General features: G+C 40.7%; 3 protein-coding genes across 6 annotated transcripts in view; all 3 read right to left on the bottom strand.

The window, feature by feature from the left end:
• Nucleotides 1-601: 601 nt before the first annotated feature.
• atg4b (autophagy related 4B, cysteine peptidase) lies at nucleotides 602-8,400 on the bottom strand. 2 transcript variants are annotated; one of them, XM_079506658.1, is made up of 13 exons: nucleotides 8,261-8,400; nucleotides 6,209-6,310; nucleotides 5,943-6,014; nucleotides 5,764-5,862; nucleotides 5,371-5,472; nucleotides 5,193-5,265; nucleotides 4,768-4,847; nucleotides 3,548-3,744; nucleotides 2,318-2,396; nucleotides 2,078-2,223; nucleotides 1,286-1,342; nucleotides 1,105-1,198; nucleotides 602-783 (listed from the first exon to the last, which is right to left on the bottom strand). In XM_079506658.1, exons 1-13 carry the CDS (start codon nucleotides 8,268-8,270, stop codon nucleotides 710-712), a joined length of 1,185 nt encoding a protein of 394 aa, XP_079362784.1. In that variant the 5' UTR covers nucleotides 8,271-8,400; the 3' UTR covers nucleotides 602-709. The 2 variants fall into 2 exon arrangements, with proteins under 2 accessions (XP_079362784.1, XP_079362785.1); XM_079506659.1 differs by lacking the exon at nucleotides 8,261-8,400 and adding an exon at nucleotides 6,965-7,270.
• A 274-nt stretch (nucleotides 8,401-8,674) lies between these two features.
• Nucleotides 8,675-18,291, bottom strand: boka (BCL2 family apoptosis regulator BOK a). Of its 2 annotated transcripts, XR_013790400.1 has the most exons (6): nucleotides 18,255-18,291; nucleotides 17,587-18,061; nucleotides 16,776-16,904; nucleotides 13,231-13,394; nucleotides 10,050-11,055; nucleotides 8,675-9,385 (listed from the first exon to the last, which is right to left on the bottom strand). XR_013790400.1 is itself a non-coding variant. In XM_079505915.1 (5 exons), the coding sequence occupies exons 2-5, from the start codon at nucleotides 17,807-17,809 to the stop codon at nucleotides 10,930-10,932; spliced, it is 642 nt and encodes a 213-aa protein (XP_079362041.1). In that variant the 5' UTR covers nucleotides 17,810-18,061; nucleotides 18,255-18,291; the 3' UTR covers nucleotides 8,675-10,929. The 2 variants fall into 2 exon arrangements, 1 of the variants encoding a protein (XP_079362041.1); XM_079505915.1 differs by having other exon boundaries at nucleotides 8,675-11,055.
• Nucleotides 18,292-20,207: 1,916 nt separating this feature from the next.
• Nucleotides 20,208-25,710, bottom strand: part of farp2 (FERM, RhoGEF and pleckstrin domain protein 2) — a 51,571-nt gene continuing 46,068 nt past the window's right edge. For both annotated transcript variants that reach the window (XM_079506446.1, XM_079506447.1), the window contains 3 exons: nucleotides 24,207-24,314; nucleotides 23,147-23,298; nucleotides 20,208-22,588 (listed from right to left, as the gene is read on the bottom strand). In XM_079506446.1, the coding sequence (XP_079362572.1) occupies nucleotides 22,498-22,588; nucleotides 23,147-23,298; nucleotides 24,207-24,314 (351 nt within the window). In that variant the 3' untranslated portion in view covers nucleotides 20,208-22,497. The remainder of the gene's footprint in view (nucleotides 22,589-23,146; nucleotides 23,299-24,206; nucleotides 24,315-25,710) is intronic.

Below are 25,710 nucleotides of genomic sequence, written 5' to 3'. Positions count from 1 at the left end.
TTAAATGAATACATTTGGACCAACCAAGGGCGCACATGATTAATCTTATAATGCAGGAGAAACACATTTTATAAGATTTTCATTTTATTGTATCTCTTTTCCATTACATCCGTCTACAGTTCTTTAATCTGTCTACATGTTGAGTAAATAAATAATTGTCAAATTAACTAGTGTACAGATCTTTAGACAGGACAAGGATACCTTTGCATGAACAATTAATGCAGCTTTGTCTGAAAAATCGACTAATTTGGTTTCATTACAGGCTGTTACAGACTTGAGATATTAGTGACAAAACCGCGAAAAGCCATGTGTCATGAACCATTTGTTTTTTAAAAACAAAACTGTTATGGCAAATTATTATGGAGACGGGAAGGCACCATATCACTTCAAAATAAACATTTAAAGTGTTAAGACTCAAATGGAGATGCTTATTGTGAAGATGTGCATACAGAATTTATCCTGAGCTCCTGCTACTGCCTCCCACCAAGGCAGCCTCTGTTTTGATACAGAGCATTCAGGGGCTGTTTAGAAGAACGCTGTGACACATGACTACGCCATGGTGGTGCTGGACTGGCTCGACAGAGTCACCAGTCATCTTCATTTTCCCCTTTTTTGGCTTCCCTCCTGATACAGAGAAGAAATCCAAAGAATTGTCTGCATACTGTTAAGGGCACAACTTAAACAGTACAATGTTTGTTCATTCCTTCCCTCACAGGGACAGGATCTCAAACTCTTCATCCTCCGAGTCAAAGAATCGTTCCAACCTGTCGGGGTCTGAGAAATCTGGGAAGGGATGAAACGGGTCATTAAAATGTGTTTGTATAATCTATGTATTAGGGACATATTGATGCTGTCAGTACAAAACCTTGTAGTTCCAAACCCTTTACTGTTCAAGAAATGGGGAAGGAAATCGGTTCCAAAAGATCCAATGTAGCTCACAACATGCCATGGCGCGTTGTTAGCTTGTAGATTGTCTATATGCTTTGCACGGCACTTGCACGATTAAGTAGGGCATTCATTTACAAAAAAAACTAACTTCACTATGGAGATACAAGGTTTCTGCCTGACAAACAATATACAAATCAGTCAAATGAAAATATGTACCGGGTGTGAGGTTGAGGACATCCACGCTGACCATGTGAGAGGGTTGGCTGTCAACTAGCTCAAACATGGGCAAGCCTCCTTTTTTGCAGGAGAGCTAGGAAACAGAACAGATTAATTGTCAATTATCCTCTTACTGAACCTTTGTTAAAAAATAATAGAAAGCAGATGACGACAGACCTACCCTTCGAATGCGCATACACCAATCATCAAATTCATCTTCGGTTTTGCAGAAGAAACCCTAGAAAAGGACAACAAGAACGTATACAGGCTTAGGCATCACAGAATAGACAAAAGAATAAGTAAGTGTCTTACTCTTAGGTGTTAGGTCGAACACTAACAGAACAGCTTCAGTTAACCTTGACAGCCTGTATAAGTGTCTGGAACTTGTACTGGAGGGATACAACATTATCTAACACAGTGGTTCCCCAAGTTTATGTATTTGGCCATAGACCCCCATCAGAAAATACCCCCACAAGATTTGTTAAATATTTCCAAAATGTATGTATTAGCTCACAATGCTTTGTGGTGCGATTCACAAAACGTAATCGCCTCATTTGGCATTTTGATGACAGTGAAGAGAGCGCTGTCATAACATGTCGGTCCAAAATCTATCGGGTGTTAAACTGGGTTGAGATCTGGTGAATATGAAAGTCATAGACCAGCATATGATTTTCATTTATATGCATCAAAGCATTCAGTGACATCTTGTGTCCTGTAGATGGGGGCATTTTAATCCTGGCAGAGACCACTCCCACCAGGAGTGTTTAGAAGAGTTGGTGTGGCAAAATAATGAACCTTATTTTCAAAGTCAATTAGATTTTTTCTCCCTCCTTGATCCAAGGGCCTGCTCAGCATGATAGATTTAACTGCTTGATTGTTAACACCCATAAGGAACCATCTGCTATGGTTATTATATTTCTCAGCTCATTTTATTCAGGTTTTCCTTTCATCTGAATCGTCCTAGAGTCCCTACCGCTGCAATGGATGGGTCCAGTTCACATATGTGCATGCGGCAAGGCGGGTGCTGACAGTGGTACGTCTCGTCAGGGACTTGACCATCTTCATATGGCTCCACTGCAGGCTGGGTGGTGTGAGGGTCTAAATAGATGAGCTCCTCTCCTGTAAGGTTGAAAAAAATGAGGGGTAGCTCTACTTGTGATGGAAGTTCCACCGGTGACCACAGTAGTTAATCTAACCAACAAGCAGAACATACCGACATAACCAATGAAGTAATGGGCACTGTTGGGCTTCCCTCCGATAACACCCAAGGACTGAGGCAGCATGAAGCATTGCTGTGAACAGACAACAAGAGCGTATTGAAACCCAAGTTTTATCTGACATTGCATTGCTTTAATTCAGATAATAGTTCTTGTGGGCGAGCTTGCTCTGATACTAGATGTCCACCCATATCAACTGAGAAATTACAGTAAATTCAAATGTCACATTAAAGTTATTATAGTTAACTAGTCAATGTAGTCATGTAATTTGGAAAGCATAAACCAAAAAATACTTGTCTGATGATATTGCCTTCTTTGTACATTTTGGTGAATGGTGTGTTGGCAGCCAGTAGCTGAAAGCTGAAGAATCACTCCATATACTGCATTGCAGAGGTTGCTTGCTACAATTTGTTAGTTACAAACCACTCGATTTGTCTTTCCCATTTGTCTCCCAATTTTGTCATATTGCCAATTTCCCAAATGCATATAGTCCTGGTCACTGCTAACCCCTACTGTCTGGTCTTTGGGACTGTGTAGATTAACTGTTACTGTTCACAGGTACACTGTACACATTTCCCAACAGTCTATATGAGGATATATTTTTTTGCATCAGAACATAGAAATGTTCTGATGAATTGAAAAGGAGGACCCTCAGGTAAACAAGTCTTAGTACTTTTTCTGGTTTTATCCTCTTAGCAGATTTTGTATTGACCTGTAATTTCTTTGAATTGTAGTTATTGTACCCTTTCTACACGTGTACACGTTTCTACACATGAAGTTGCTAGGCACTTATTTTTCCGAGACAGTGAGGAGTTTCACCAGGACGTGCTCCAAATGGCGTTGTTGCAGTTTGTTGACCTGCCGAGATGTGGTATTTAGGCCACATAAATATTAGCCGCATAGATTTGTTAATGGACATTGACGTTATGTGTAGTCCATGTCTCCATGAGATGGTCACATTAACCAATTTCACCGTAACACTGCCATGCTGAAGGATGGAGGCGGCAGAAATTGGGGTATTGGAATTTGGCTTATGTGTGCAGAAAATTGTGCAAATTGTGTTTTTAGATTTTGTGAGTTTTAGTTTAGTTAATTTTGTTAGAATCCTCCATGGTGCATCCTCCTTTCGCGGGAGCAAGGAGGATGCACCATGGAGGATTCTAACTGCTATGGAGATGTTGACCATTTAGTTTCATGATAAACCAGATATGTTGATTGTGTGTCACCTTCAGGGTTTCGATGTAGGCTTCGTTTATGTCACTCAAGCCCAGCCTGAGAGGAATGAGCAGGACAAGGGGTTTCCAGAGGGCTGTCTCTTCCTCAGCCAGGGCACAGGCACCCTCCATGCAACCGTTAAGTTCCCCTGCACCATCTGGTTGAGCACAGGCTCCTCCATAGTCCAGCCAAGGCATACAAAGACGTTCTGCAAAAAAAAGACAGAATAGCGGTGGATTTTTTTCCCCTAGGATTTCATTGTGTGTGTGTGACTGTGTGTGTGGGGGTTATTTAGTTTAAACAGACAGGGCAACCTGTCTGGATGAGAGACATGCAAGACAAGACAAGGGTCGGATTTGATCAGCATATGGTCTGTGCGCTAACTGGCTGAGTCACCAGGCAGCCCATCCAATGACATTGCTTTTCATTTTGACCTTGTGTTTGGAGTCATCCAATCACATTTTAATTTTGATTTAGTGGGGGACAAAAACAATGTCGACGTTTCTGAACCAAAAATAAGATTCAAATCAACATTCTAACACTATATTTGTTTGTCTTGGTATATTGACTTTTGTTAGGGCTTATCTGAGGAGGCTGTCTTTGAGTTTGTATGTAAAAAATATAACTACTGTACAATCAATGTATCATTTTGGATTCTAACTAGTATACAACTCAGGTGGTGTTGAATGCAGCTGAGTCAAAAGTGTGGCCATTGGCTCAAATCCGCTTTAGTGTGCCTGCCTTGTTTGGAACGTTTGGTGATTGGATGACCCCTAGCATGAGGACACGCTCATTAATTCTTCATAAATCTTGCCCATCCGAGTAAAAATAATTGCATGCAGTACAGAGGTGTGCTTTTAAGTTACAACTCTAAACTGCACCTTAAGATGTCTCCTGATTTGATGTGCTTTTCATCTAATTGATTAGATCCTTGTCCTGTCTATTAATTTTCATCTAGTTGATTATCACAATTATCATCATTAGAAACAACACAATTATGCACTTTGTAGCCTGGCACATATGCTCTATGGCTGTCATTACATCAACATGATTCATTCACTGTTTTACTACCAGTGCAATAACTGGGGTGAAACATTAACCACAGCTGTAGTGGGTTTGCCTGTCTGTCTAGTGTCTAGACTACAGTGTCAATGACATAACTAAATCAAAAGCGTGAAATGCCCCACCCACCCACTCCTCCAAAACAAAAAAGAAAGGTGATCATACTCACTGATCTCCTCGATCACCACTGTGTTGTCCATCGCCACATGTACTACTAATCGGCTCCATGTGTCAAACATTGCCAGTTTCCTGAGTATACAGTATAGACAGTATGAGTAATTTTGGCCACTTTTTCTCCCACAAAGCATACAGTAGTCAGTAGTGTTTTCTTTTTAACGCAACTGGGTTCCATTAATTTGAGTATGGATGAAAAATCAACACTTACAATTTACATAAGACATATGACATCGCAATTATTTATCACCATTGACAACATTATTCATTAAGTTGAGTTCACTAAAGTTTTAATGAATAGACAATGACTGTCTTTATCTTCCTGTGATAGTGGATAATACAGGCAGATAAAAAAGATACAACACAGTGCTGGCCTGATGCAATGTCTGGGTGACCTGTCTGGGATGTAGCTGTGCTTACTTTAGAACCTGTGCCACCGTATTTGGTCCATACCACTGCCCTATGGACTTTCCTTCTCCAACTCCCATCTGGGCTGCAGCGCAAATGGAGAAAAACAAAATGCACATTAAAGTGTAATTTCATTATTTCAAGTAGTATCCGTGTATGACTATGTCATGCTAATATGTTAGGGGTTTACCAATTTGATGGAGGGAATAGTAGCTGTCCTTCTTGTCAATGAAGGCATTGAGAATGCTGATGTATTCTTCTCTTTGTTTCTGCCCTCTAACCCATCTCCAGTCTGACAAACAGACAGTTATCAGTTAAAGCAAGCTCCTCGTGGTATTCTCTGAATAGAACAGTACTTTGTGCCAGACAGTGCAGTCACTTAGTTAAATGGCTCGGCAAAAATAAGCTCGACTTAAGCCTAATTTGTACTTCAATCCATGACGGTGTCAGCCACAGAAAACAACTTATTTTTTTCAGCGAGCATGTAATTATGTATAGTTTGGGTTTTAGGTGATTACTGCCATGCATAGACCGACAGTATCAAAAGCAGATAAAACAAATAAATGTCAGTATTGAGACGTACCTCTGCCTAAATGCCTACAGACCAAGGCCTCTGCAAGGATCATCTGGCCACATCGCAACATACAACCCCAGCCTGCATCAGATGTTGGTCCTGTCCCTCCTGTAATACAATGTATGTCACATATGATATAAGCTACAACTTAACAGAAACATGAAAGAAAGGGGGGGAAAAAAACTTACCAATTGGCTGGAAGTTTTTTCTGTATGTGAACCAGAGCCGTGAAGTAACATCAGACAAAATGTCATCCTTTTCTAAAGGGAAGAAAATAAATCAGAATGCAGCATTATGTTCATGTTTCACATAAACTGTATGTGAATTGGTTTCCATACTTTAACACACTTATTTCACACTCATCATCTCATGTCATAAATGTACTGGTATTCTCATTCTCTCCCTTTCACCACATTAACTGAGTACTAGTACACCAATTGTTGTGCCATGCTACCTGTGAGTGCGCTGAACTCTTTCCCCAAGATCCACACAGGTTCTGAGGTGTCAGGAAAATCTTCGAACTCTCCAAAGCGAAGTGTGTCGTATGTCAGGGTAGCTGAAATTAAACAAGCATACACAAGCATGAATGAGGGCAAGTGACATTTGAAGAGTGCCCTACTTACCCATCGGCCCTCAGCTTCAGCTGACAACTAGCTGTGCTGTTCACTTTTTCCATTTCTAGTTTTTAGGATGAAGTGTCCTTAAGTACCTGCTTTACAGATGTATGATCCTAGATTTCCTTAATAATGTCACCAGTGTGTGTATATTGTATAATGTATCTTGTCCAATATTCATAGTTACGCCCCAAAGAGCTTCACAAAACATAAAGAAACAACATGGATCTGCAAGAGGAATCCTGCAATCACAATTAAGCACTGTAGACCTGACATGACTTCTTCAATGCAATTAGAACGATTACTGGGCTCATCGCCAGTTTAAATTTGGCACTTCAGTGAATGGAATGCAGGCTGTGTGTGTCAGGGGTATACATGAACTCGTTTCAAGTAAGGAAATACATGACACATCTATAGATACCGTAGTCTTTGCAGACATAACATGCACGGCAACTTTATGAGAGGTTCGAGGGGGGGGGGGGGGGGGGTTAAGCGTGATTGAGTAGGGAAAGAACACTGGATGATGCATCACTAAACGTAAACGATGAGCACATCTTATTCAGCCCTTGTCCAAAACATAAACCCTTTGAACTTACATTTGTCAGGACAGCTCAGACTGGAGTCTGAAATCCTTTTGTTTCAGCATCATTGCACCGACCAAATTGTGTTCTTTGGAGTTACTGGTATGTTACAACTAAAATAATGTTCTTGCGAGAAAGGGTTAATTGGCCAGAAGGCACATAGTCGTATATACTGGTTGGGTTAGCTCTGGTCCATAGCTCTAATGGGTATAGTATTACTCCATAAGAGTCTCATAATGTCAATATTTTTAAACCATGCTTAGTTAGGCCTATAATCAATATACCATTATAAGATTAAAACAAACAAGAGTGTTCAATGCTTTTACGACTGAGTCTTTTGAACATTACATTATATGATTAAATAACACCTTTGAGTGTTAGCTTATTCCTTTTTACAAGTTGAGTCTTTTGAACGTTACATTATTATATGATTAAGCAACAGATTTGATTTGGTTTTGATTGTCATGGATTCCTTTTGAGACTGGACCTTATTTTTTGCAATGCTTGGCTGTCTAACCTTAATTCGTACAAAAAAACAACACCACCTGGCACAATATAGACTAGTCACTCTGATATAAACTTTGATCCTTGGCAACAAGTAGTTAATAAACATATTGTGTGCTTTGAGGGTTCATAAACACGTCACGCACTCAACATTAGCTCATAAGGTTGCAACACACAAAATATAGTTTGTTTTGGATCCCATTTAGCTTTAGCTTAGGTCTAAACTTACCGGTGAATAGTCAGTGACTTTATTTATTATGGACTTCTAAATCAACTTTCTCCTGACTTGTATCTACATGTCAGAAGTTTGTCAGAGTTATTGTCAGACTCAGTGCGAACCTAATGACTCTGATGGTGACAATGCACTGACTGTCTCATCATGGGCGTAACATTAGCATGACCAGTCCATCCAACCAAGGGCACACAGCAAAGCCAATCGCAGCATAACAACTTCCCACGGGGCTATTAACAACGACGCTATGTGGCAGTCAATCGTATATGTGACATTTAAGTTGTGTGACTAGCTGTCAATGCGAGAAACCCGCAGGACACACTTTTATAGAGGCTATAGCACAAGCTAGCACACTTTAGCTTTGGTCCAAAACGTTAGCCTGCTAATGGCAACTAGGCTAAAGAAAGCACCAGGGAGGATTGTGTGTTCTGTTCTGTTGTGGGACTGCCGGCGGCTGCCGGAGGTGTTTTCGTTACAGAATCAACAAATACGAAATAGTGGGACAGTTCGGGCGTTAGCTTAGCAGCTAAAGGGGAGAAAAAAACACTTATTTCCAACAAACAAATGCATCCTACCTGCATCCATCCCGACGGTCTTCAGCCTATCTTGTTTGTTATGCACTCCGCCGTTGGCCACTTGTCCAATGGGAAGACCGTTTTCTTGCGGAATTCGTAGAGGAGGCGGGACCTTTCTGGTCACTTCCAATCAGGCGTTCTGTTTTGGGCGGAGTGATCGGGTTCACTTCCACGAGACGATACGTGTACATGCCTGCGGTGACAGTGTGTGTCCTCCAATGGGCCCTGTGCTGCACACATGTTCTATAGATCAGCGACAGCGCATCGCGCCAAGCAGGCAGCGACCACCATCTGTAAACAAACCCTTTCAACGTGTCTTCCATCCCAATGATCCCATGACTGTTTGTTTACCCGCCGCTGCTTCTGTATTTTGACATCGAAATGACAAAGCAAAAAGCTACACGACAAGGCCGACACATTTTTTAAACTATTTTTTTATTTTATTTCGTAAGACACTCAGTGCTGCATGCCAAACAAAACGTGATATTACCGGTATTCACATTATGTTCTATTTGTAAAATGAAATCAAAGACAATAAAAGTGCATCAAGCCCAAGAATTACAAAGGCGACAATTACGTAGAAATGAACAAATGGCCCAGAAAACACACTTTGCAGAACGCACGCGCGCGCACACACACACACACACACACACACACACACACACACACACACACACACACACCTCATTAAGTATATTGTGGACATCATTTTTTAATTTAAAACCGCACTTGGCTGCAATTCGAAACTGCCCCAGTAAAAAGTCACCCCCCCTTCCTTAATACTGTACATATTATTTTTTTTATATTTCCAACCGTTTATATGATGTTTTTGCATAGTACTGTATATTTGTATGCCATTAAAGATTCAGAAGAATTGGAAACAAGTCATGGAAACAAGCCAGGCTTTCTTGGGTTTTGGTTGAATCCTCTTAGCAAACCTTGTATTGAACTCTACTATTTCTGCAAACTGTTAATAAAGTAATCAATCAATCAATAATATGGCACGTGACCTTTCTTGGTCTCCTTTTCATTAGATCAATTTGTGTCTGACAAAATGAGACCAGTGCCAGACCGAGGTATGCTCTCTGGCCAGATATACAATAGGCCTGACAGTAACAAGTATAACTCCTACTATACTGTTATTGCGACTGCAGTAGTAAGAGAAATCTATGAAAATCTGGGAACTAAATCGTTACCAAGAAACTTCTTCACCAATGTGTTTCTAAAGGTGTCTAATAACATGTACTAAAAGTTTGAAATTCAACTCCCGTGGGAAAGTTGAGTTATTAGCATAATATGTGACCATACCCATAACATCCTATATAAGGCAAAAAGTCCAAATTTTATCATTCTTTAAGTAGCATGTGACATATGAAACTAGGGTGTTTGCATGATTCTGAATCCATTCCAAGCATTAGTTTTGCACAAAAAACACTCCTTGGGAGGAAAACAGCCACACAAACGTGATGAGGTCAGCACATTTGGTCAAGTGGATATGGCCTAATTTAGCCCAAGGAGTGTTTTTTGTGCAAAACTAATGCTTGGAATGGATTCAGAATCATGAAATCACCCTAGTTTCATATGTCACATGCTACTTAAAGAATGATGAAATTTTGACTGTTTTGCCTTATATAGGATGTTATGGGTATGGTCACATATTATGCTAATAACTCAACTTTCCCACGGGAGTTGAATTTCAAACTTTTAGTACATGTTATTAGACACCTTTAGAAACACATTGGTGAAGAAATTTCTTGGTAACGATTTAGTTCCCAGATTGGTCAAATACCTGATAAAATGCCCTTACTACAGGTCACATTTACTATGAAAACATGCAATTCCCGTCAGTCAGTCAGTGTATCACTCAAAATCCCCATACCTGTACATGGGAAAGCCCCATATGGTTCCCAGGTCTCGTGACATCACTATGACATCTGATGTCATAGTAAATGCGATCTGCTGTCGCAATTAAGCCCATATATGGTTATCCCTGATGTCATCAATATTGGCCAGCAACTCCACATCTGACCTCAAACCTCAAACCCTTAGATCTCCATATATGGATATATGTCAGAACCCTTAGGCATCTTACTGGTATATCTGTGTGTTTATTAATCTGATTTGGTATTGTGCATTGCTTTGATTATTGCTGTTTTAACTTTTAGATTGTATGAAATCTTGTTTTTATTGTTTCTGTGTTTATAAGTTAAGCTGTAAAAGCTTTAATTACCATTCCCCATAATTACCATTTCTACCACTAGGAGAGCAAATCTCAGCTTCAGGCAGCCAGTATCCAATTTAATAAAGTCTGGAAAAGAGAATAGCCCTAGATTCTCAGTGCCTAGTTAAAAAAGTCTCTGACACACAATACACCGAGCATGTGACGTAATGAACTAATGCTTGAATATCATTGAGTGAGTGTGTCATAATATTACTGTTAACAATAAATACATACTCTAGTCTAGCATGTGAAGCCGAGGAGATTAGGCTAAATCCATGTTGTCTGTGAAGGGTGATCATTCATGTAGGCTCAGTGCAAATGTCCTCAAGTGTAAACATATCCAAGCCAAGGCAGTGGTTACTTCTTCAATGGGGCGGGGTTGTACTATGCTGGTGAAGGAGACTACAGCTGGCCAATAATCTGTTTGTAGCCTATCAAATCACATCTTTCACTTTTCCCGGAGGAAATAAAACACCATGGCCTTCAAGTAGTGTCCACAGGCACAGACAACAGACACCAACCAGTGGGAATGGAAGCTGGGGTCAGTATTCACCACACATTTCGTTACATCCACCTGGGTTGGCAAAGGAAAGGCATACATTTAGCACCTCTATTAATAATTAATAATATAATACAATGGCAGAGTTTTGCATGTGGAACCTCATAAGTGGGTCAGTAGACAGAGCCAAGGACAAAGCATTTTAATGGTAACATATTGAGTTATTATTTGATATAGTCGGCCAGAAACAGCTGTTACTTTTCAGGAAATGGAAAAAACAATGTGTGTTCCAATGGATCCAATATAGTTATTATTTAGTCACAAGTAGCCTCGGTACCCAGGCTATTATTTTCGTTCGCATTCGGCTAAGTCACACACTATTGCTAATACTTTTCTTTGGTTACATTTTATTAAAACCCACAGACTTAACCACTTTCAAGTTGGCACTCCATATTCTTTTTTTTTTTTAAAGATATTTTTTTGCGGCTTACGCCTTTTATTGGTTTTTGAAGGGACAGACAGTAGGCTGACAGGAAACGGGAGAGAGATGGGGGAAGACATGCAGTAAAGGCCGTGTCGGGCTCGGGAGTCGAACCCGCGGCACACTGCGACTGGATTACCAGTCGGGTGCCCAGACGGTTACGCCACCGCCTGGGCGGCACTCCGTATTCTTGGCATGTTTTTATAGGTGAATATTTTTCTTAACATTTTCAAGATTGCAACGACATATGGGGTCTAAACTTTATAGTCAAGACTCAAAGCTAACTTCTAGTCCTAGGTTTTTGGAACTGAGGTACAGAAGGTCATGCATCATTGATAGCTTCTCTAAAATGAAACAGCAGGACAAACACAACTGTATTTGCCTGATTCCAAGCAAACAAACTAAATGTAGGCTATGTTAAAAAATATTGGTCTGAAGAGCTTAAACATCCAAAATGTATCCATACTTTGACAACATCCTAACAGCAGTGTGAAAGGCTATGCAACTAGTCCACAAATATGCAATTCCAACGCCAAAGACAACACTGTAACCCAGTGACTGTATTGACTCTAACCTCAACAGAGCATATTTCAGAAAACCACCTAAACGGCTGGGAGACTTTTAGATACAACCATATAAAAGAAGAATGTACTGAGAAATAAGTGCTAAAACTTTTGTCCAGCTGCCCAATCTAAATGATCCATTTTAAGCTCATCAAGTTGTTAGTTAAGTAACTGTGGTACGTGCTACCATCACAACTCTTACGTGCAAACATTACATGCGCTCACAGATCACACATTATAATTATCCCCAGAAAATAGGTCTCTTATTCATCACCCGGGATGTCGGTTATACAAGGCATTGTGTCCCATTTTGTGACACCCTAATTATCTGCGAGAGTAAACAAACATGAGGCAGAGAGACAGGGCACCCGGTCCACCCGGTGGACTAATGGTTTCAGTTATTTTGTGCATTCCCCCCAAATGCACCATTTAAGCATCAGTACAAGAGCTTTTGTTCACTTTTATGCAGTGCCAACAGAGCGGAACATGGACAGAGAGAGGCACTTTTCCAGTCCTTTTCTGCCTGAGCTCCTGCGCCTCTCATTTACCACGGTTGAGTTTTGAAGATCACAACTAAAGTTGTTGTTGTTTTATTAAGTTTTTAGGCTTATAATGCCCAATAGACCTAAATGAAGGTCAGGTGTTCATGCACTGCTTTCTTATAGATTGCCCAAAGTAATGATGATCAATGAGCTGGCATTAATTTGAACACATACTGTATATAATTGAAATTGGGGACAGCCTCTGTTTTATGTGTGGAGGGTAAGACCTACTGATTATGTGTGGAGGCGGGTAAGACATATTATAGCTGGTTGTACAAACTACCCTGTAACTCTTAAGTGCCTTTCACACCAAGGATTTGAATTAAAATATATTGTTTTAAATATAATTCTAATTCAAGTCCGCACCACAACTACAATGACAAAAGTGAATGGTATAGTTAGCATTATGGTGTTGGTGTGGATAGCCATTTAAGCCCTGTTTTATACTTTGGCTATTTGTAAATAGTTTATGTACAAATTGCACGTATCTTTTTTTAAATGTATTTTGAAAAATCTCAATGTTTTTTGTAATTTTGAAAATGCTTGAGAAGTTTGAAAATGTTAATATTAACCTATAATGACATGCCCAGAATAGGCACACTACTATAGGGTTCAAGAAGTTAAACTAATAATGAAAATGTGAAAGCGAAAAGTTTCCCCTTACCCAGCCCCCTCTCTTTTTCAACCAGGAGGTCAGACTCTTGCGGACAAACTCCCCCATGCAGTCTACAATGGTATGGACCATGGCTGGGTGGCCATGCCGGACACAGTCCACTGCCAAGGCTCCTGCCACGGCATACAGAGAAACTACCTTTCCCCAAGTCACACCTGGGAACAGATGAGAGATGCAATAAGTTACAAGACTTATAGTCAATACAACAAAACATAGCTATTGGAACATCATTGTGAAGTACTTAACATTGTTTGATCTAAACGTGTCCGAGAAACGTGCGTGTGTGCACACATGATGGGGGGTCTTAGCTTTTGGCCTTCCAAGGATTTGGAAAGCACTGTCTTAGAGTTATATAACCCCCAGCAGCGGCCAACCTGCCTTTCTCTAGAGACAAAGACGAAACCTCAGGAACAAAGCTTGAAGTAACCAGAATGCATTCTTCTGTTAGATCAGTCATCAGGTCATTTTTTCCAGAATGAACCCACATTAGTAATGCCTTTATCTAACACACCATCTAAGGTCAAGTCTGATATTGTCCATCACATACAAATTGTCTCATTTCCATCTATAATTTAGAATCCTCCTCCTCCTCGAAGTCATCCTTTGGTTCACAAAGTTAGATAAATGATGATTCTGTTGTTTCTCTTAGTTTTCTCCTTGTTTAATGGCCTGTGATGCCTCTGTTTTAGTGTGCTTCAACCTTCAACTGACTTGTTTACAAAGTAATTTGAAGATGTTTTTTCACTCAAAGATTCCTCGTCTGAACGTTTTGTTACAAGGACTGCCAGTATGTAACTGATACCAAATGTATCTCTGCTTTGCTAACACCAGATGGTTCCACTGTGCTCATTACAGGATACTACGTGGATGAGTTAACTTCAAGTTTGAGTACTTATTATAGCACATATTGTACAGCAGGCATCATCATAGTAACAACTGCGCATATTTTTCAACATATTTCAACATAATCACTTGAACCCTAGCATTCCTACTCTGGGGGGGGGGCGAAAATCCAGCGGAATGGCTGATCTACAGGCTCACAACACATCACAATGCAGCATGTTGTGAGCATGTAGACCAGCAATTTGCTGCAAAGTTATAATGAGGCTATCTGCATTGGTGCAGATAACCCATTCACTGACATCCTCTGCTGTTGCCCATGCATAAGGACACATTACAGTGTGGAGAAAACACTGACGTTTGTTTGTTTTTCTCATCGAACAAGTCTGTGGTTATATAATCTACTCCTGCCCAGGACTTCCTCTCTAGATGGTGAACTCTATGCTTAGCTAAACTGTCAATCCAAATGTATGAATTTAAACCACTGCCATTGTACAGTAGGCTATATTATGCATAAAATAGTACAAACATGTACTATAAAACAGAGTACTATAAATAGTTGAAAGAATGTGTCAGTAAGCTGGGTATATAACAACATGAACCCTATAGCGTCCCTATATTCTGGGGAGAACATTCATAAAAAATCACAACCGTGTGAACTGAGTGGTGCAAGGTCTTATATAGACTGATCAGCTGTGGTCTGACGTAATGTCAGTGACCATAGTAACCATGCTAATTTTTTTGGTACAAACACGGGTACACGGGTACAAAGCCAGTTGTTGGAGTGGTTTGCACCACTCAAAAAATCAGTGAGCGACACCTTTTTATCATGATGATAATGTATGATGACGACCACAGTAACCGTGCAGACTAACAAAATGCTAGACTAATAGACGAATGCATAGTCACGTGTTGGAGCGGTCAGCACCGCTCAGAAATAACCGATCTACAAACACACAATGTAGCTGTTGTTGAGTGGTACAACCACTCCATTACACAGCTATGTGTGTCCCTGGGTCTGTCCCTGGGTCTGTCTGTCCAAGTACGAAAATAGCTTGGTTGGTAACACCTGTCATTTGGCCAGGGATCCCCCAGGGACCCCCCAGGACCCCCACACGGTAACTCTGTAATTTTTCGACCGTTTCGGACACAGAGCGGCTCGCCGGAACTGGGCCAGCCCCCTGGGCACGTTGCTGGTGGTCTGGATGTTCCGTGGACCCCCCGGGGACCCCCACATGGTAACTGTCATTTCTCGACCGGTTTGGACGCGGGGCGGCTCGCCGGAACCGGGCCGGCACCCTGGCCGTGTTCCTGTGGGTCTGGAACTTCCGCGGACCCCCTGGGGACCCCCACACGGAGTTGCACCACTCACTTCTACACAGGTGTGATTTTTATTATGAATTTGTAGATCAGCTATTTTCTGTGAAGAGATTTTGTGTTGAGAGAAAAAAGGGGCGGACGTAGTATAGATGCCTGGGGGGCTCAGTCAACTAATTATATATGGTTTAAGTGGAAGGCAGTTATGGTTAGTTTAATTCAGTGAAAAATGCATAAAACCACTCTAACGTCATATTTTGTATGGCATTTCGTATCATCGTACACCAGCCTGTCCCCTTTGGTTTGCAGTCACCCCTTATGCCATAAGCCAGGCTTATGGTATAGTTGCCCATGGAGAGGAGTGCTTTGTGACTGTATTCCCTGAGGAAAGGAGTGTGCTGATGAGTGAACTCACTGGGTGGGGACTTAACTGTGTGTAATGACCACACTCCGGGAATATTTAACCTAATATGGGGAAGACAGACATGTTCACTCACTTCACTGTACAAGCTCTTTTCCTGCAAAGGGAACAATAGCAGAACAAACTTCCCTCTAAAGCCTGATTTGGTGCTTTGTCGCATGATTGTGTCGCACACCCAAAATAGGAGATCTGTTCACACAACGTGGTGGAACACCACGATGCGTGTTGTAAGTTTGTAGATTGGCTATAGTTAAGCAAAACACACAGGATTGCAGTATGCAAGCTTTCTTTCCACATCGATGGTTTAGTTTGGATAAAGTGTTGTTCAGCTGTGTCTTTGTGTGCACATGTGTTTGTTCCTTTTCCTCCATGTAAAGCAAACGTTGAACCTGTCTGTGTACAGAAAAGGGATCTATTTTGTTTGTCTCCCTGGAGCCACCATTAGGCTCAATTACAGTACGTCCATGTGAAGAGAACTGCACAGGATTAACACAGGATTGTGTTGTGTATACACAGTACACAGTATAAACAACACAACAAAATTCCTCTGTGTTAATTCAACTCTAGACAGTGGTAAATGTTACCCCTCTCTCGAGTTGGATTAACAAAGAGGTGTTGCTGTCCACTCTGAGGACTGTTGGTCTGAATTACTGTGTCCATCTTAAAGCCTCAACATTCAGTATTGTTGCTGGAGTTGGGTGAAGGATTGCAGTTTCTCCTGTCTAAATTAAAGCAAAACAATGAGCTTCTAAGGGCACAATCGGCTGTGCTGCATTTGTTAAGTTCAAAATGTGCGCAAACCAGAAATGAAATGAGCATAGTGGCAAAAAAAACACAAAAAAATGCACTGGCACACAGCCACTTTGAAAATGTAGCCTACACATCACAAGCAGAAAGCACAATGTTTTAACCAGACTGGTCAGTTTGTCAGTCTGTCTGCATGCATATTTGAAAATACCTGTGGAGAATATATCTGCAGCCACTGCCAGGAAGGCATCAGAAACCACGCTTTCTGATGCCACTGTGATATTGAGCTGCCGTGCCACATTACGATAAATGTTGGGACGTAGGTACTCCAACTCATCGCCTGGTCAAAACAAAACAATTATGAGCTGATATAAGTGATATTCATATTACATTGCCTGGGTGACATGGTCTTAAAGCTTTTTATAAAGCTTATTCATAGATGTTTACATATTATTCTAAGTAATAAGTAAATATATTTAACAATGTATCATTCTTAGCTATACTGTACTGGAGTTCTCCATATATTTAAATTATAGAGTTATATAACTTATTTATTAGGTTATCGTTTTTATATATTGAAAAAAGCTGTCTTATAGTCTTGGATAAGATTGTGTCAACTGTTGCGAATATGCTTATGAAGGCCATCCATCACTACATAGGCCAAGGTCCAGGGAGGGCAGGGACCCCCAAAGATCCCAGAGAGTTCCCAGACCCAGCATAGTTAACACAAAGCCTGTTTACACTGTTTAATAGCTGATCTACAAGCTCAACAAGTAGCCTATGTTGTGAGCTTGTAGATGTGATATTTCCAAAAAAGAAGAAAACTCTTGAAAACTGTGTGATTTTGAAAATGCAGGCTATAACACCAAACCTGACACACACGCGCACACACACACACACACACACACACACACACACACACACACACACACACACACACACACAGTCACACACACACACAGAATAACAATCAAGTTATTCTCACTGCTAACCAGTGCTATAAGCCAATCATGATCACATACCCAGCCAAAGAAGCACCGACGATATTTCTCCAATGGTGCCACCTGATGCGGACAGTCCGTGCTCAGGTTTGGACCAGCCTATCCCAGCACGGTTCAGTCTGGAGTGGATGTAGTCCCTGCATAGAGCCTTGGCCTGCGATACGAGCTCCTTGTCGGTGGGTGAGCGGTCGAATACGTCCATCACTTCAGCCGCAAACACTGATGAGCGACGCAGCATCTCCATGCCCCGTTCAGCGGTGCATTATATTATTGGTCAACCCCCCCGAACGACCTATACTCCTCCTTAATCACCGTGTATGGAGGTCGCACTTCACCAAGCACTGACCAGACCTCCCCTTGGCAGATGATGACTTTTCAGAGAATGTTGTCCAACTTGTCCAGCATGAGAACACACACGGACTACGGATGGACTAGACCTGGTTTAGATCTCTGGACAGCTTTCCAGAGGTCTTCAAATTCAATGAGCCGCAGGCAGCTGCAACAGAAAGTAGCCTATTAACATTTACAGAGTAGGCTAGACGAGGAATAAACGAACAATTGCCATACAAAACAGCTTGATCAACATTAGGCTATCTTGGTCTAGATATCGAATCGTATCGGCATAACAAGAGCATAACCTACATTTAGTAGGCTACATTGCATCATAATATTGGAAAAGTGAAACTTACCCTCTTTTTTATTATAGCCTACTTCAACGTGCTAAACGATAAAACGTCCGAAAGCAATTTTTGTTCATGTTTTTATACTTCAAAACATCGCTTTGATTAATGAAGCTGCTATAATTTGGCTACAAATTGATTAATGAAGCTGCTATAATTTGGCTACAGATTTGAGGTCAATCTGTTACGCGCAAAACTATTCTACGGAGTCTGGCAACGTCTCCTTCTATGGACACTCATGCTGTGGTCTAAAGGCGGAGATAAACCTGTCCCCGCCTCGACCAGGCTTAACTCTATGATGTGGTCCACATAACAGATTGTTTTTCTAAACCAGTGATTCTCAAACATTTTAATTTCAAATACCGAGGCGAGATAACACTGCACAAATGGAACCAAATGGGTCGGGTGGACCTGGTTCCAATTCCATTTCATTTGTACACTCAAGTTATAAGGTCTATTTTGGAACACCCAAAAGGAACCCTGAGGGTCCCCCTTAACCAGGGTGTAAAAAAAGGAAAACAAAAGGAACATTTTTCAAATTTAGCCAGGAGTATTCTCCCCATTCAGAATTAATTGAATATGAAGGATCCCAATGGACACAAGACATAGGATTTCTTGGGTTTTAAATCCTCTTATAGCAGACCTTGTATTTAACTTTACTTTCCTGTGTTTTATTTCTGCAAACTGCTAATAAAGTATTCAATCAGCTGCATGTGAGGTTCAATATACATGAACATTGTGTGCACTTGCCAATAACTTGATGAATCTCTTCTATTGTATTAAACACAATAGAGGGGATAAATCTTTCCTATTGTATTATACACAATATGGGGACAAATAGCTATGTAAAATTATCTAGGCCTATATAACCATTACCTGCCTCATAACATGGTACTTTTTGTTCCACTATATTTCTTTATTTAAAATGTTACTACATTTTGTGGCGTGTCAGTAGGCCTATATTTAATTTTATTTATTATCAGCATAATAGTAGGCCATTTGTCAAGAACTAGGCCTTCCGACTCTTTTGCTAAAGAAAACATTGACTCGGTGTGATGATATGAAATTTTAAGTATGCAAATAAAAGAGCACAACTGGCAGAGCATGAGATAAACGTGTTAAATCTACAACGTTTGGTGTTTAGCACAATGAAACTAAACTTTGCATTTACACATACCAGAAAGACAACAGCTCTTGAACACACACCTTCTCAGTAACCCTGTTAAACGTTTTTCTTTGGTACCGTATACAGTAGCAGATGTTGGTACTTGCAAATCTGCCCCACACCCAGTCTATTCTAACAATAGAAATGCTGCTGTTGGGACATGCCTGAGGAATTCCCTGCTATGGGACTCCCGTTTATTTCTGCTCATGTGCAGAAATATTATGGCATAGTATTATGCCAACATCACCAGGTGCACCACCTTGACATTAACACCGAAGATACATTTCAGTTAGTTCAAGACAGGATGAACATTTGATTTAAACAAATGTGCCAAGGCTAGTCAAGTCATACAGTACATGCAGTAGACTAAACACTACTGTGACAAAATATGACTTAAAACAGGAATCACAATTAGTAATAGGGTGGTTTTGGAGAAGTCCCCTTTCAACCATTTTTTCTCCTGCGATTCTTCCTGATAAGCAGGTTACAAATTAACTGTCAGTGTGCAATCACTCCATCTGCCAACCAGCCTAATCCTGATAACAAATCTTGTAGGCCTATAAATGCTGTATAAGAGCAGAGAGAGTGTACCACAGTATCAAGTTCTACACACTCCAACCAACACACTTTCATTTCATTCTGCGGGGAAGAAATGAAATGTTTTCAAGGGGGAGTGGTTTACCAGGCTAACACATCACTGCCTCCATAGGTTCAGCATACAATACAGTACGCTAACCCGGGACTTTAGCTTTAGGTCATGTCTGGAAAGTACAAATCAATACATTTATGAGTCAGAGTGAAGACAAACCTGCGACTGAAAGGTTATTTTTATTTGTTAAGCTTTCAAATAACATGACTACAAGGGGGGGGACCAATGACATAGTACACAATAAATAGGAGTAACATGATTTGGACTGGGTAAGAGAGCCACACATCTCCATCACAGAGAGAACTTAATAGGTTTATAATCAGGTATTTAGAGAAGCCCTTCTGTTAAAAGTTCCAAAGGCAGGTAGAAGTTTAGACAGGAACACTGCTGACACACACACACACACACACACACACACACACACACACACACACACACACACAGAAAATATAAAGATTCCAGTCTTCTTTTCAGTCTTTTTACAACATGCCTCCATGTAGTGCACTAATGAACTAAGAAAGACATTTTTTGGAGACCTACGGTAGTCAGGTCATCACCTAGCTGCCCACTGGTTTCTTGCACCGATAATAGCAGATCGACAAGCTCACAACCTGTCGTAGATCTGCCATTTTCAGTGCAAACACAAATTGCGCAACCAACTTGTATAAATCAGGCTTTAGATCTCCCATCACCTATACTCTCAAGGCCTATAGTTCAACTTACACAGGCTAACACAGCAAGACATTATCACATCATGAATCCTTGGAACACAACGACTTTTCAAATATGCTTGTGATGTTAAAGTCAATCGTAGAGTTTAGACTGATAAACACTGCGTAGTGTTTTGCAAATGTCACGATCCCTGTGTTAATCAGAACAGAATAAATGTTTTTAATAGTACAGTATGCCACGTTAAAGGAATGAGTGTAGCAGAACATGTATCATTCAGGACTGATCAAATCTGGAAGCATGATTAAAAAACAATACTGTTTAAACCCATGTTCTGAGTGATACAAAATTAAGAGTTACTGACCTTTAAGGTTCCTCACAAATTAATCATGAGAAACTTTGTCCATGGTTGGTAGTGTTATTTAGCAGTCCTGCTTTGGTACTAATTTTACAAACATACTCTCCGTTTCTTAACATGACAATTAACCAGAAAGAGTAGGCCTCAGATTAAACTTACATTGTTTTTGGGGAAACAAACCATTTATAAGACAGTCTGCTAGAAATACTCTCAAATTATGCTTAATACTCTGAATGTATGGGCATCAATGAGTCCATAAATTCACCAGTATAAAAAAGCAGAAAATAATAGATTACATGCCCCCCCTCCAAATTCCTTTCAACATACCCCAAACCTTCTACTGTCATCCACTGTACCACCTTTTTTAATTTGACACACCTCCATGACCTTTAAAAAGGGTTGGAGGTTACGTTAGCTGGGCCACTACCCAACACTAGCAGAGCAATTACCCAGCTATTGAACACATTCCTGTCATTGTATAAGAACCTTCATTTTCAACATGCTGTGTAACCAGTCATGGTATGTCACCGCCTTTCAAAAATAGGCGAGAGAGCAGTCCTTCAATAATACTGTCAGCTTATTCAGAGCAAGCACCATGCCCCATTTAAACCCTGTGCACTTAACTTGGTCCCATATTACAATAGCACCATCCTCCCATTTTATCATTCTGTGTGTACTGTGTATGTAATACCCAGCCTGACTGTACAGCAAATTCTCCAGTGTTAATTTAACCACATGAACCCTAGAATAGCATAAATTTCTGGGGCAAACAATCAACGGCAATCTACAAGCTCACATGTTGTGAGCTTGTATATAGACGAATTCAGAAACGGGTCTCATGGTCGCAGCAAACGTATTTCCTGTAGGCGGAGAAGACATATCTGCGGTGTAAACTTGCAGGTCTTCTACTACATTGAATGGTAGAGTCAAAGCAGGTAAAAGAGTAATGTTTGAGCAGACTAACACTAACTTTGTAAAGTTAGTGTTAGTGTTGAAGTCGGAGAAGAGATTGGGTGTAGAGGTAAAAAAGGAAGGGACCCCTTGTAGGGTAGTATATATATTGTAGGGTTTAAGTGGTTAAACAACACTCGAGACTTTACCGTTTATCTGTTACAACAAAAGAAACATAGAAACTGACCGCAATGTCCATGCCTCCCAATTCTCTACATCTTCTATAATGGAACAAAAAATTATACTTTACATCATCAATTGATAAAAAATAAAATGTACATTATCCAAACAGAATCCACTGGAGGACAGAACACCTGAAATGTTAAGAAAACGGCCAGCATCGATCCAGACTCTGGTTTTCCAGACCCAAGATTCACTTCGAAAGGACCACTCCGAGCAGGACATTAGTGTTTTTGAGTGTCTTGGAGGCCCAGCCTCTAAGACTTCTAGACGTTTCAGTCTAGTTTCCGTTGATCTCCACAGGACCTTTGGGAATGAGCAGGCTCATCCGCCCCGTAGCGCTGGCTGCACTCTTGATCACCTCCATCCATCTGTAACGAGACGGCCAGCGTTCATCAGCTTAGAGAATTATAATAAAATAAAACTCTTGTGGATCTTGGGATCCACATGCGAAACATTGTGGATCCAATATGGAGCCAGTCTTCTTCTGTGATGTATAACTCCAAATTTAAGCAAGGTTTCAGCCTGGTCAGAGATCAAGTTAAATACTTAAAAAGATTAAAAAATATTTGAAAAATAAATAAATTAGGTACTTCCTTGACTTACTGGCACTGTGCACAAGGCATATGGTGCCGATCGGTCCAGCCATTTGCAAGATCAGTTACGCATGACGCACAAATCTACATGCAGATGTTGTGAGCTTGTAGATCAGCCATTTTTGCACAGCATTGTGTGACGAAGATATAATAGCGTTGAAGTGGTTAATCAAACTAATCAATTTTCCTGTGTTGATTCCTTGATATATATATTTTACGTGCTTCTCAATTATTAAATTAATATAAAAAGTAATCAAGAGAATAATCGCCAAGAAAATAATCGATAGTTACAGCCCAACTGGAATATGGTAAATGAGTATTTTTGGGGTGTACCTTTCAAACGTATACTCGCTCTCCGCCCGGAAAAAGTAGACGTGGGACTTGAACTGGAGCTTGAAGACATATTCCTTGTGAATGCTGTCAGACTCTCCGGGGGTGCTCACCGTGTAGCCCAGCAGTGGGAGACTGGCCAATGGGAAGTCATCCTGGACACAAAGAAACATGAACTACACAGTTAGATAATATCATTCAAGATTCATTGTTAGAATATATTTCTTTTCATTTCTGATGAAGTGCAATTTATAAAATATGTTGCCAAAAAACTAAACAAAAAATGAACTAGTCGAAATGCTTAACCTGGCTTCCCTATTTCGCACATGTCATAGACATAGTTAGGCGATCATTTTCAAACAAATAGCGAGCAAGGCGTTGCTAAGTCTTTAGAAGAGCAAAATGTTAAGAATCGGCTAAACGACAGCTTAGAATATGAATTGCGACTGTAGGTCGCAGTTTACTATGAAAACCTGCATGTCAGGCCTTGTGACACGCCTGACCTCATCCGACCTCATCACCCTTAGATCTCCATATATGGAGCTGACCGGTTCTGACATTCTATATGTTGATCTGACCTCATCAAACCCTGTACACTCAAGACACACTCCGTATATGGCCAGACCTCATCAAACCCTGTACATTTGAGACACTGCCCCCGCTACCACCCTTATATCTCCATATATGGAGCCGACTTGTTCATCAAAACTGTACACTCAAGACACGCTCCATATATGGCCAGTACAGAATTGATTCCATGTTGATCTGACCCCCATGCCAAAGCATCAGCACTCGCCCAGCAGTCTGCCGTCACCCAAGCGGATGCGTGCACGTGACCGCGCCCTTCTCGCCCTCGTCTTACTGGTGTTATTCAGATAGCAGGATGTTTAGTACACTAGTAAACACTATCGTTTAATTGACTAAATGCTTAAATTATAATTGCAGTTGGCTATTTTCGCATGACACCATCAAAGTATGAAATAGGACTAAGTGGTCAATCTGCACAAGGCAAGGCTGAGCAGAAGCTCATGCAGATGCTGAATGTCAAGATCAGTAAGAGTACCTGGTGAGTCTTGTAGAAGAACAAACAGAAGTTGGTGAAGACCACCCAGAGCTTTTGCCAGCCGTTGCTGTTCTTGAACTTCCGAAGGAGGTACCCTGAGAGCTGGTTCTGAAAGCAGGGATGTGCACACAACATAAAGTTACTCAACACAACTGACAGACATGTGTACACAACATAAAGTTACTCAATACAACTGACAACGTACTAATACAGATTGTAATATTTGGATTGTTGAGATATAATTTCTTGTTGCACAAAGAATGTTGGTTGGAATGGCTATAATTTACTCTGTTTAATTAATTGAAGTGAGTGATTTGTTGAATAGCCAATATACTGGAAGGTTTACATATCATTTGGGATACATTATGCAGCTCTCATCAGTGTTTTTCTTTCTTTGTCCTTTTTTTCCCTCTGTTGATACTGTGTGCTACGGTTGCACTAAACGAAATATCATTGTATGTTTCATACAGTGACAATAAAGATCTTATCTTAGCTAACTTGGCTGTGCAAAAATATATATTATATACATGGTCATCGTAATTTGTTTGTGTTGAGTGTTAATAGGGTTGATTTATAGGGGGGCTTCATCATCCAGGCAAAAAAAGAAAGAAAGAACAAAGAACAAAGAACAAAGCTAAAGAAAAATCCCCAGGCTTTCCATTGAAATTGAGTGGTCCAGTGATGGCACCTGCAATGTGTCATGGTGGTCCATGGTTCTAATACCTGGATCATCTGCAGATAATCAGTGAGTGAGAGGTTCTGGTTTCGGTACCAGCAAACATGTGTGATGGTGTTTGGTCTCTGGCCCTGACCCAGAAGATAGCGAGGGGGGAGTTCTGGTGAAACGGCGGGCGAGCAGAAGACTGAGATGAAAGTCACAAGACAAAGACAGAGAGAGCCAGAGAAAGGTGGCACAGACAAGACAGGAGGGGAAAGAAATGCGAGTTAACATGTTAGAATTCAGTGACAGAACAGCGAAAAGGAAATAAAAGCTGGTCGTTACAAAAGTTCACCGATGTCTGTTGAATGAGAATGGCCAGAGAATCACAGAGATACTAGTTCATGCAAGCACGTCGTTCAAATAGGTTCTCCATTGGAACAAAAGAACACAGACCAGAGAGAAACATTTGTTAGAGCCATGTGGGAAACGGCTTCAGCAGGGAAGATAAAAAGCAGAAGTTAGGAAAAATATGACAAAGACAATTACGGGACAGATGAGGTGAGAGGTTAGAGGTTAAGCAAACCAATGGAGGAAGGAGAACTCCACCCAGGCTAGAGTAGCCTTTTCCCTTCCGTTAACACCTTGGTGCTAATGGAATACCAACACTGCCTCTGCCAAATGGGCACAATTCCATCACTACCAGTAGTGGTACGTGTATTTCATGTGTTTGATTTATACTTAGTTGCGAGCACAATTTTGCTCACAGTGTGTTGCGATGCATTGTGAGCTTGCATTTTCAGGGCACAATACGCAACAAAGTATTGTGCTATAAACAATAGTGGG

Source organism: Electrona antarctica (genome assembly GCF_951216825.1).
Source record: "Electrona antarctica genome assembly, chromosome: 7".
Taxonomy (NCBI): Eukaryota; Metazoa; Chordata; class Actinopteri; order Myctophiformes; family Myctophidae; genus Electrona; species Electrona antarctica.
This window is presented reverse-complemented; position numbering and strand designations above follow the sequence as displayed.

Coding starts and splice junctions, on each gene's coding strand:
- atg4b (XM_079506658.1), bottom strand. Junction 6,015..6,208: donor AGAGTTCAGCGCACTCACAG/GTAGCATGGCAC, acceptor TCTTCCCTTTAG/AAAAGGATGACATTTTGTCT. Junction 4,848..5,192: donor ACGGTGGCACAGGTTCTAAA/GTAAGCACAGCT, acceptor CTGTATACTCAG/GAAACTGGCAATGTTTGACA.
- boka (XM_079505915.1), bottom strand. CDS start 17,809: ATGGAGATGCTGCGTCGCTCATCAGTGTTTGCGGCTGAAGTGATGGAC. Junction 13,395..16,775: donor TGCAGATATATTCTCCACAG/GTATTTTCAAAT, acceptor ATCTGTTCCCAG/GTGTGACTTGGGGAAAGGTA. Junction 11,056..13,230: donor TGAAAAAGAGAGGGGGCTGG/GTAAGGGGAAAC, acceptor TTGCCAACCCAG/GTGGATGTAACGAAATGTGT.